Below are 10,969 nucleotides of genomic sequence, written 5' to 3' on the forward strand. Positions count from 1 at the left end.
TCTCAGCAGGGCCCACCTCCCCGGGGTTGCTCAAATCCCCAGGCCTGGTCCACAGCAGAGCCTGCCTGCCCGCCTGCCCACCAGCCCCACAGGCAGCCAGGCCTAAGAAACTGTGGTCTTTTACCTCAGGACTCTCGAGTCTCGAGTCAGGGGCTAACCCCAGGCTCAGGATGTAGTCCAAAGCCCTGTGGGGGAGTTCTGGAAGGTGGGTGAGCTGATGCCCTCTTGTACCTGCTCTGTCTTTACCTGAGAGAGTTGAGACATCAGACAGAAGCCAGCCCTAGGTCATGGCCATGCTGCAGAGAGCCTCGTGACAGTAGCTAACAGTGCTTTCTGCCATTCAGCCTCATGTCAGGCATCTCACTGCCTGCCTTCCAGGTGGTGCAGAGAAGGGCACTGAGGACAAAAGGGTACATGGCTGGGAGGGGCAGAGCGAGCACTGGTTGTGAACACTGCCTGCCTGGAGGTTTTACACTGGGCTGGCCCCTCAGGCCTCAGCTGACCTCGGGCTGTGTGCATGTTAGAGGGGGTGGGGTGGGTCTGCTGCCCCTGGGCCGCCTCACATCAGCTTCATCCCAGCGCGCAGATCCTGACATGGCCTCAGCTCAGGGAGGCTCCCCAGTCACACGTTCTCAGGGCCCTTCCCTCCTTTGTGATCTAGGTTTGCTCTGTGCCCAGTGTGCACTCAGGACCATGGCTTCATCCTGAGGGTGCTTGCCTAGTGCTTGCTGACTGTGGGTCAGGTGGGCCGATGCCCTGGCTGCACACTGGGGCTGGGGCCGGTTGCTCACCCTGGGGGGCATGGTTGTTGCAGGTGAACAGCTCCTGGGGGCTGGTGAGGTCTTTGCCATCGGGCCCCTGCAGCTCTATGCGGTCACCGAGCAGCTGCAGCAGGGAAAGCCCACCTGTGCCAGTGGGGACGCCAAGACTGACCTCGGGCACATCCTGGACTTCACCTGTCGCCTTAAGTACCTGAAGGTAAAGCTGTGGCAGCTTGGTCACGGATTACCACTTGGTTGTGGGCACGGACCCCCAGTGGGGCTGTGGAGCTCATTGGCTGTGTGTGTGTGTGTGTGTGTGTGTGTGTGTGTGTGTATGTATAAAGGTGGCTGAATGGGCCCTGGGATGGGGAAGGCCAACTTTGGTGTTCTTGGCACTGCACTTCTGGCTGTGAGCACCAGGGGGCAGTCGTTACCCAGTACCCCCTTTAAACTTTGGCTTCTGCCAGCTTTGTTGACCCGGTAAGTGGTGAGCGGCGGTATGTGCCTCCTGCGCCCCATGTAGCCGGCAGAGCCGCGAGTCAGGTTGCACAGCTGCTGCAGCAGCATCCTTGATTCAAGCCCCGTGTCTGGCCGCAGGTTTCCGGCACAGAAGGACCGTTTGGGACCAGCAACATTCAGGAGCAACTCCTGCCTTTTGATCTGTCAATATTCAAGTCTCTTCACCAGGTGGAGGTAAGGCCCAGGGCCCCTGGAGTCCAGGTGGGGCAGAGCCCACTTGGGGATGGTCTTGCCTCTGATTATTTGCGGCCAGAGAGTGTCTGGGTTTACCTGTTAGGCGCCGTTGCTTTTGCATTTGTCGGTGTGTGATAGACCCTAGCTAGGTAAGTCAGGCCCACCTGAAGGTCTGGAGAGAGGGGGCCTCTCCTGCTCTGGGCTGGTCTGTACGTCCGCTCCGGGCACAGGCAGCACGTGGACAGCATGGAGCACCAGCTCTTGGCTTTCTTCTCATTGCTCAAGTTGAAGGGCTGGGAGGGCATCCTGAGGGTCAGGCAGAGCCAGTTTCCAGTCTGTGTTTCCCAGGACACAACTGCAGAGGGCTTTGAGGGCTCTCTGCCCTTCAGTGTGCCACATCTAACAGGAAATACTTTGTATTACTTCCTACCCTATTCCTGGGTTCAAGGTGTCAGTTTCGTTAATATTCTTTAAAAACAAGGGGACTCGGTAACGGGTATTTTTAAAAAATGCTTTAAAGCATCTGTTTCTAGAGCATGGCTTCTGTGTTCAGCCCTGTGTCCTAATGGACACTTCCTGCTGGAAGCTTCCCAACTGCCCTATGAAGTGGGTATTTTTATTCCCATTTTGCAGTTGAGAAAACTGAGGGTTAGGGAGGTAAGAAGTTTGGCCAGGACCACACCGTCAGTGAGGGGAAGCTGGGATCCGAATTCAGTCAAGTCTAACTCCAGAGCCTCTGCCGCCCGTGGGACTGTTCTGCCTGCACCATTCTGGGCTAGGCCCAGAGACTTTGAGGACCACATCCTTAGACAGGATCCTATGGTGTGTGCCTCCGCCAGAGCTGGCTGAGGAAGGATTGGGAAGTTAGAGGAGTGTCCAACCCAGCCTCGGCTCACAGCCTGAGGAGGCCCCATGGTTGGGGTCTGCCGGTGGGTGGCTTTCATGGGCGTGCGGGGGCATGTAGCCCTGCCTCCTTGCTGCAGGATAGCCAAGGTCGATGAAGCAGGGCTGGGTGAGCAAGAGGGTCTTTTGTGTCCTCACTCTGTGCCCAAGGCCTTTTGCTCTCCAGTTCTGCTTTTCAGAGCCCGCTTTTCCGGTTCACCTGCCAAGCTTCAGTCAGCCCTTATAGCCTTTTCTGAGACACAGCTGTTCTTTGTTCCAGATAAGTCACTGTGGTGCCAGGCGCATCCGGGGACTCGTGGCATCGAAGCCCACCTTAGCCACAATGAGCGTCCGCTTCTCTGCCACCTCTATGAAGGTAAGTGCCACTTGTTTCCTGCCCCAGGCACTGAGGGGCAGGGCCCTGTGCTGCTCGCCAAGGGTGGGTGCGAGCGTCCCTGCTGTCTGCCGGACCCTGGAGGTCGGACCTTCCTCTGGGCAGCCCCACACTCGTGCAGATCCTCCCAGTGCTGGACCGTCCCTGGGACGTGTCGGTCTCTGTCTTCGTCAGAAACCCATACTATTGAACAAGATAGTTGAAGGCACTGGGTCTCCCCACCCCCACCCCCCAAAACGTCCCTGGTTTTGGAGGGGAACAAGTTGCTAAGCAGTGGCAAGTGGCAGAATGTTCATTAGACTGACGTAAGTGTTTCTTTGAGCTTATGAAGTCCTGGCTCAGCACTTGTTTGTGTCTTGCTCTGAGTGCACTTGAAGTAGACAGGCCGGGTTGTAGGAATGCCGTACCCTGTCGTTTCTGTGTGAGCAACAGAAATACTTGAATTGAGAAAGTAAGGCTTTTCTTCTCTATGTACCTTTTTATGGATTCCATCTTAGCAATGCTCAAATCCTTCCACTGGGATAGAACAAACAGGGTAGCTACTTTAATGACTTGTGGTGTCTGATGCAGATACGGGTTTGGTGGGGTCGTGAGGCTGCTGGCTGAGCTAGGAGGCTTATATAAAGAGCGATGGCATTGGGCAACCTGGCCCTTCTCCGAGGGGCTCCCTGCGGCCTTGCTCAAAGAGCCCAAGTTAGTCCATTGAGGGAGGAGAGGTCTTCCAGGCATCAACTGCAGGACAAAGAGGCCCACCTTCCTGCGCTTTGATGGCGTCCCTGTTTCTACCCTGTGTAGTAATGGACGGTAATGGACAGTAATGGCCTACGGTCCTCGGTAGGGACCATGGCGCCAGCTCGGAAAGCCTAGTTGCCTGGAAACGCTGTGATTGCTGGTCTTGAGCTCCTGAGGTTGAAGCCAGAAATAGGATCACCATGGAGAACAAGGCTCTTCTGCGTTCGAAAAGCATTTGCTAATGAGGCAGGGTCAGAACGCATTCCAAGTAGCGATTAGGCTGCCGGGCGCTTCAGGTATTTCACAATCGGGTAAAGCCATATGAGCTAAAGCCCATTTTAATGCAAGTTCACTTCCACATGCTAAATATGCTGAAGCCCTTCCTGAAATTTTGCAACGATTGTGTTGCGTGAGGGCCAAGTGTGGTGCTCAACAGATGTTCTTACACAGGAAGTCCTTGTTCCCGAAGCCTCGGAATTTGACGAGTGGGAGCCAGAAGGCACAGCCCTGGAAGGCCCTGTGACTGCCGTCATCCCCACGTGGCAGGCCTTGACCACTCTAGACCTGAGCCACAACAGCATCTCAGAGATCGACGAGTCTGTGGTATGCTCTCAGCCGTAGGCACCAGGGGCTTCTCTGGCCTCGTCACAGCCGGAGGTCGAGTATGCAACTTGGCATTTTCCAGAAGGACCACGGACAACCTGTGCCCCGTGCTCTGTGCACTGCCTGGAGTTTTTAAGTTAATTTCTGAGTGGGTTCATTGAAATAGATGAGGTAGTGGTTAGGGCCCAATGATGTCTATTGATCAAATGTACATTTGATAGAGAAACATAGTAAGTGCGGATATTCCCAGGGAGTGGAGTGGGAAATTCACTCCATGGATTCCAGACGCGCCCCCATACGAGTGACATCCTGATAGCATTTGGGCAAGAGGAGAATGATTCCTGTATTTGTGCCCTTTGGTGGGGTTGGTAGGGTTGGAGAAGAGGGATGAACTTTCTTCCCCGTCCAGGACCTTGCCACCGTCCTTTTCACAAGCCAGGGGTTCTTAGGAACAGTGGCCCATGTTCAGCCCTGGGGGCCCTGTTTGCCCCTGGGACAGGCAGAGATGTCCAGCTGGGGCGTCTGTGGTCAGGAGGAAGTGTCTCACGTTGTCCCATCTACCAGGTACAGGGGCCACCAAAGTCCCCCTTCCTAGGGTAATCTCAGGCATCTCTCTTCTTTCTATTCTTTGTCAAGAAACTGATCCCAAAGATTGAGTTCCTGGACCTGAGTCACAATGGAGTGCTGGTTGTGGACAACCTGCAGGTAATTCGTGTCTTTAAAGACCACCCTCCATGGGCTGCTTGAGGTCCCGTTCTCCTAAGGGTTCAGGAGGCTGATGCTGCCTTGGGAGCTTGGCCGTCCTCTGGAGTTTTCTCTCATAGGCCCTGAAAGGTGTCTGGGTGCACAGGAGGTCTGTAAAGTCAGGGTCTGCTGGTGTTCCCACGGACTGGGCGATTGTTGCCCTAGGTTCAAAGAGTGTGGGGAAAGACGTGAAAATAGAAATTGAGTGTGATGACCATACGCCTCCATCACGATGACGGACAGCCTGATTTTCACAGCTCGCCCCACTCCTGTGGGCTGTGATGCTTCTGGGGGGCCATGGCGTGTGCCAGGGAGCAGGGGGTGGCACTTGCAGTAGCTACCTGGGGCAAGTGGGCGTTGGAGGTGGGGAGGCCCCCTGCACCATCCGGGGCTGCCCGCCTGCTGTGGAGCCTTGCTTGGCCTGAACCAACTATACCCTGTTCTCGATGCCGCTGCAGCACCTCTACAACCTCGTGCACCTGGACCTGTCCTACAACAAGCTCTCCTCCTTGGAAGGGGTGCACACCAAACTGGGGAACATCAAGACCCTCAACCTGGCGGGCAACCTCCTGGAAAGCCTGAGTGGCTTACACAAGCTCTATTCCCTGGTCAGCCTGGACCTCCGCGACAATAGGATCGAGCAGGTGAGCCTCAGCCCGGAAGGCTCCTGGGGTCCCAGGGTGGCTCTGCCTCAGAGCTTCTCCCCCTGAAGAAGAATCGTAAAGCTGGCCTGCGTCAAAGAGAGGCCATCGGTCGTGTTGGCCTGTTGCCGCAGCATTCGAAGGAGGGGTGAGGGAAGGGGACTCATCTCTTGCAGCTGGAGGAGGTCAGGAGCATCGGCAGCCTCCCGTGTCTGGAGCACGTGGCCCTGCTCAGCAACCCGCTGAGCATCCTCCCTGACTACCGGACCAAGGTGCTGGCCCAGTTCGGAGAGCGGGCCTCCGAGGTAAGCTGCTGGGGTGCGTCTGCTCTGTTGGAGAGACGGTCTGGTTGGAGTCTGGCTTTGCCCCGGCGGTGCCGGAGGGGATGGCCGCTGTTCTGTCCACCTCCCTGCTTCAGAAGGACCGCTGGCCCCAAGGGACCTTTCGGTTCGGGGAAGTCTACACACACACACGCGCACACACGCACACACACACGCACCCGCCCACCCACACACACCCGCCACTAGGAAGAGGCTTCCCTGCTCCTTCTATGGGGGCACCAGCCACCCTGGTTCCTGCTGGCCTCTGTCCTGTTCTCTGTGTCAGAGCCTCAGGCCTGGACGGCTCCCCACCAACCAGCAGGTACAGACCCAGGGTGGAGGGACTGTCTTTAGCTTGTTAGAGTCACGCTTTGTTTTGTAGACTGCAGACCGTGAAGGGTTTGCCCCCTCTGTGCCAGAGTGGTCCGGCCCAGGGTCTGCTGCCTGCTGCGTGTGGGCTGGCCCCCCCGCCGCCATGCCAGTGTCACAGGTCCTCAGCCAGACTCACCCGCCTTCCATTCTCGAGCAGGCCTGTCCCCCGCCTCCCCACATCCCAGGCCAGAAGATACCTGGGCGTCTGTCTGCACCCTTCCCCTGCCATCCTTCTCATCTCTTTTCAGCCCTGAGCACCCCTTTCTTCACACTATCACCAAGACCGTGTTCACAAGATGCCCTCTTCTCCTGCCCTCCCCTCAGGCACCCTCCCCCCGCCCCCATGGCTGCATGGTTTGGTGTCAGCTCTTCCACAGGCCAGTGACCACAGTGCCATCCCTCACTGCTTACTAGTCACGGCCCCCTCCTATATCTGCCTGTTCCTATTCCCCGTGCCTCTGCCCTCCCATTTCCCCAGGCCTCCCCTCGCTCTTACTGATCTGAATTTCGTCCTAACTGTGGGCTTGGTTCAGGTAACTACCTTCTCCACCTCCCAGCCACCTGCAAGGCTGTCCCATTGCCTCCTCTTCTCAGAGAGGGACTCCCGAAATGGCCCGGGCAGTGTGGGAGCTCCCAGGTCACCTCCACGGGGGGTGGAGAGCTCGCCTGCCAGGGGGCAAAGCCTCCCTTGGTCTCCCATGTCCTCTCGGGGCCTGGCCCACACGTCTGCAGCGCCCCTTCCACACTGCTCCTGTCAGGCCCTGCGCTGACGGCCGTTCTCTGAACCCTATAGGTCTGTCTGGACAATACTGCGACCACAGAGAAGGAGCTGGACACTGTGGAAGTGCTAAAAGCAATTCAGAAAGCCAAGGAGGTCAAGTCAAAGCTGAGCAACCCAGAGAAGAAGGTGGGTCTTTGTGTGGGAGGAGATGGGAGTGACAGTGAGGAGAGCCAGCTGAGAGGGGAGCTGGCTCGCCATGGGACTGGGCCGGGAAGCGCTCAGGGTCCCTGTATCCTGGCTGTACCCCTCTGTGTTCGGGCTTCCTGAGCTGGGGCAAGCCACCTCCCCTCTGTTCTCCCCTACGTGAGGCGGGCACAGGGGCAGCACAGGCCTCTCGGGGTTGCTGCAGACTAGGCCTGAACACCTTCACCATCACCACTCTCAAGAGAGCTGGGAGCTCCTTCCTCCCTCCCCGGTGGCTGTGTCGGGATCTGTGCTTCCTGATCTGTCTCTCCTCCCCCTGGGGGCTGACTCGAGCACTCCTCCTCAGGTCATTGAGGATTCCCGGCTCTCCACTGCCCCTTGCATCCGACCCAGTGGCTCCCCTCCCAGCGTGGCTCCTGCCACGGCCTCCCTGCCCCAGCCTATCCTCTCCAACCAAGGTAATTGTGTACATGTCTTGCCAGCTAGCGGAGTGGCGCAGGTTCTGCCTGGGCCTCCTGGCTGGGCAGGGTTCAGACATGGGGTGGGGGGCATGTTGCTGTCTCCAGGCGGCACCTCTTGGGGTAGCTCGGGGAGGCGGGGGTCTGCTGGCTTGATTTCAGCTCTGTTGTTTGCTTACCAAGGGCCCCCAGTTGGTCTGAAACCCACATCCGGTTCCTGTAGGATCCCATGGGTTTGCAATGGGGCCCTGAGGCTGCCGTGTGAACAGGCTTCTCGGGGCTGCTGCTTTTAAGGACCCTGCTCCCCCCAGGCAGCGTGGCCAGCTTGGCTCCTTGCTTGCGGGACGCCAGGCCTGGTGACCTTCCTGAATCAGGCACCCCGGCCCCTGTGTAGAAACTTTCTTTTATAATCATTGCCTCATCTCTATGGCTCTCGCGGTGCAATCCAGCCCCAAAACACCATGTGTGTGGGCCCAAGACGGGCTGTCTGTGGACCCGTGGAAGACCAGTTCCCGTCACCCACCCACTGTTTTAGCGTTTTCAAAGGGCTTTCACCTCTGAACCCAGGCATCCTCGGAGATGAGTGAGTGAAGCAGGTCCCATGAGAGTGTCTGCTGGCCCGGCCCCCACGGAAGAGGGGAGGGTGTGCCGTCCCGAGTGGAGCCAAGGCTCGGGACACACAGGAAAGAACGCCGCCCGCCCGCCCGGGCTCCTGGAGACGCAGAACTTGGTGTGAGGTCTTGGGAAAACAGTTTGACCCTATGTTTCAAGAGCCAGAAAAACGTTCCCACCCCTTGACCTGGTAACCCCGCTGGTGGGGATTTTATCTGAGTGGGATAAGTGAATGGGGAAGGGGGAGGTGAGATACTCCCTGCAGCATTACTCGTGCTAACCAATGTGGGGCGTGACGGGCCTCAGAGGATGCGAGCTGTGGTGCGAGCTGCTCTCCTGCCGTCACCTCAAAGAGGCGGGGGCTCGCTAGGGAGAGAGGGGAAGTGCTCAGGTTAAATCAGAACACCTGTGGCCGGGCGGCACACCAAGCTCATGACCCCGAGGTAGGAGAGAGAATCCACGAGAATTCACGAGAATGCAGTGGTGGTGTTAAGGGCCAGAGGAATTGTCCATCTGCTTTTGTAACACTCTTGACTGAGAAATTTTGGTTTTTTTTTTTTTTTTACATGAAAGGGGAGGGGGGTTTGTATCGCTGCAAAGAAGCTTCCCTGCCATGGGGCCAAAGCCCTCTTGGGGGCCACCAGCGTGTGCTGCCCTGTCATGGCACCGGCCAGCCTGCAGAGAAGCCGTGGGACTAGGCCTCTGGGGGACGGGGAGATGCGACTGGTCTTCGAGGCCAGGCACCTGCCGGTTCTCAGTCAGCGTTTGCTGAACCGATGAACGAGTGAGTGTGTGAGTGGACGAGCAAGCAGAGAAGCAGCCGGTAAAGTGCGGACTGCGGGTGCGGGAAATGAAGGGTCTGCCCCTGGGGCCGCAGCTGCAGGCAGCCCCTGGTTGGGCAGGCGGGTGTCTGCCCCACTGCCAGGGATGTGTCACAGAGTGGCTCACTGTAGTCTGTCCCCCCCCCCCCCCCACCCGTTTCCCGTCTACCAGACATTGAGACGTTGTCTCCAGATTTGCACCTCTTATGAATAAAACTGTAGTGGACGTCTTTGTGTGCACATCTCTTTCCTTTCTGTGAGAAACAACAGAATTTGGGCCCCATCTAGGTGCTCTGATGCCTCTCGTCTCATCCTGAGTGACCCTTCCTGACCACTTGTTTGTAGAGTCCATGGTCCAGGAAGGAAGCAGAAAGACTATCCCTGTCCATTTTTCCTCAGTTACAAACAGGGTGTGGGTGGGTAGTGGCGAGAAAACGTGGCTTTTTCTCCCTGAGACGGAGGAATCCACAGAGGGCTGAGCTCAGCCGTGTGCTGCCTGTCCAGGGTCTTGCCCGGATGGGCCAGGATTTCTCCGGAAGGGAGCAGCTCTGCTCCCAGCCTGCTCCCTGGGTAGAGCTAAACATGCTTGTGACTACACTGGGCGCTCCCCCGTTAACACCAGGCCTCTGGTTGTCTCAGGAGCTGTTAGCCAGCTTGTTGGAGCCGTGGAGGATTGTGACCAGTAGGGCTGGCGGATGACATGCCGGAGTGGATTCTTCAGTCAGGTCCGTAGAGCAGTCAGGAGCAGGCACCCGGGAGGGAGGCAGCTCAGTGCATCCCGGCTGCCCTGGTCCGGTGCCTTCAAGCAACCTGCAGCCTCTCTGAAGCTCGGTTTTTTCAACTGTAAAGCGGATATACCCTACTTCATCGATTCTAAGATGCACCCGTTTCCACCCCGTGACTTCTCTGAAATTGAGATGCGTCTTTCGGTCAGTGGCGTCTCATAGTCGCGGTCAGCCAGCTGGCATTCGTGATGGAGTCGTGTGAAAGCCTTCCGTGGACAGCTGCTGAGACCAAGATGGCGCCCCATCCGCGCATCTTAGAGTTGATGAACTGTGGTAAATAATGAGAGGCGTGCATGAGCGGACGCTGGGGACGCGCTTGACAGGGCTCCTGGCTCCTCAGGTATGGCCAGGAGGGGCTTCCCTTCCTTGCGTCCTTGTCGGGCGATTCCAGATGACCGGAATCGTGCCCCTAAGGAACCTGGAGCCTCTTGGGGAGGTGAGCGTGTGTGCCCAAGGGAGAACAGGGCAAGATGACGTGGGGGCGTTTGTAGAAGGGAGAGGTGTGTCGAGCAGAGAGGGCTTGGCAGTGGAGGTGGTATGTGAGGTGGACCTCAAAGGAGGAGAGAATCCGAGCGTGTGAGGGAGGAGAGGGGCGGACTCCAGGATAGAACAGTGTGCTTCGTGCATGGCTGTGTGCTTGCTGCCTTCCTGCTGCCTGTGCAGAGTGCCTGCTGCTTTGCTGGGGAGGTGGGGGGTGCTCTGGGCTTGGGCTCTTGGCTTGGCTAGTCCGTGGGCAGAAGACCTGGGCTGCATGAGTTGTCCTGTCCCTGGGGGGCAGCTGAGCTGCACAAAGGTCCATGACCTCTGGAGCTCAGTCATTTCATTGAACTATGGTCTCTGGTGGCAAAGCCAGGCAAGCCCTAGGCCCCTTCAGACCTCTGTGAAACTGGAGGTCGGAGTTCAGCATTCTCCCAGCTAGCTACATTTAGGAAAATGCTTTAAAAAAAAAAAAAAAAAAGTCATTACCCTCACGCACTGCGGAAAACGTCTGGAGTGAAGTAACAGGCCCAGGCAAGCTGTATTCTTCAAACAGCCTCAGCAGGGTTCAAGAACGCCAGGTGTTTCTGGGGTGCATGAGTCAGTGTGCTGGCTGTGGACGTGGCCCGGGGAGGGTCAGTGGGGAGTGGTCTGCAGCCCTGGGTGCCAAGCACAGTCTGTCCTCACCAGCCCTGGAGGAACACCACCTGTGAGAAGGCCTGGCCTTGCTCGTGAGGAGTCCCGAGCCC

At 57.6% G+C, this 10,969-nt stretch overlaps 1 protein-coding gene across 2 annotated transcripts in view; it reads left to right on the top strand.

Moving 5' to 3' along the window:
• The window catches only part of NISCH (nischarin), a 33,238-nt gene that overhangs the window by 12,191 nt on the left and 10,078 nt on the right, over positions 1-10,969 (top strand). The window contains exons 5-14 of one of the 2 annotated variants that reach the window (XM_032868250.1): positions 815-978; positions 1,359-1,454; positions 2,617-2,712; positions 3,913-4,065; positions 4,702-4,770; positions 5,268-5,453; positions 5,627-5,755; positions 6,936-7,049; positions 7,414-7,525; positions 8,093-8,693. In XM_032868250.1, coding sequence (XP_032724141.1) covers positions 815-978; positions 1,359-1,454; positions 2,617-2,712; positions 3,913-4,065; positions 4,702-4,770; positions 5,268-5,453; positions 5,627-5,755; positions 6,936-7,049; positions 7,414-7,525; positions 8,093-8,112 — 1,139 coding nt within the window. In that variant the 3' untranslated portion in view covers positions 8,113-8,693. Of the gene's footprint in view, positions 1-814; positions 979-1,358; positions 1,455-2,616; positions 2,713-3,912; positions 4,066-4,701; positions 4,771-5,267; positions 5,454-5,626; positions 5,756-6,935; positions 7,050-7,413; positions 7,526-8,092; positions 8,694-10,969 lie in introns of those variants that run through there. The other variant, XM_032868248.1, reaches the window with a different exon arrangement.

Source organism: Lontra canadensis, unplaced genomic scaffold, assembly GCF_010015895.1.
Source record: "Lontra canadensis isolate GAN:19392208 unplaced genomic scaffold, GSC_riverotter_1.0 scaffold35, whole genome shotgun sequence".
Taxonomy (NCBI): domain Eukaryota; kingdom Metazoa; phylum Chordata; class Mammalia; order Carnivora; family Mustelidae; genus Lontra; species Lontra canadensis.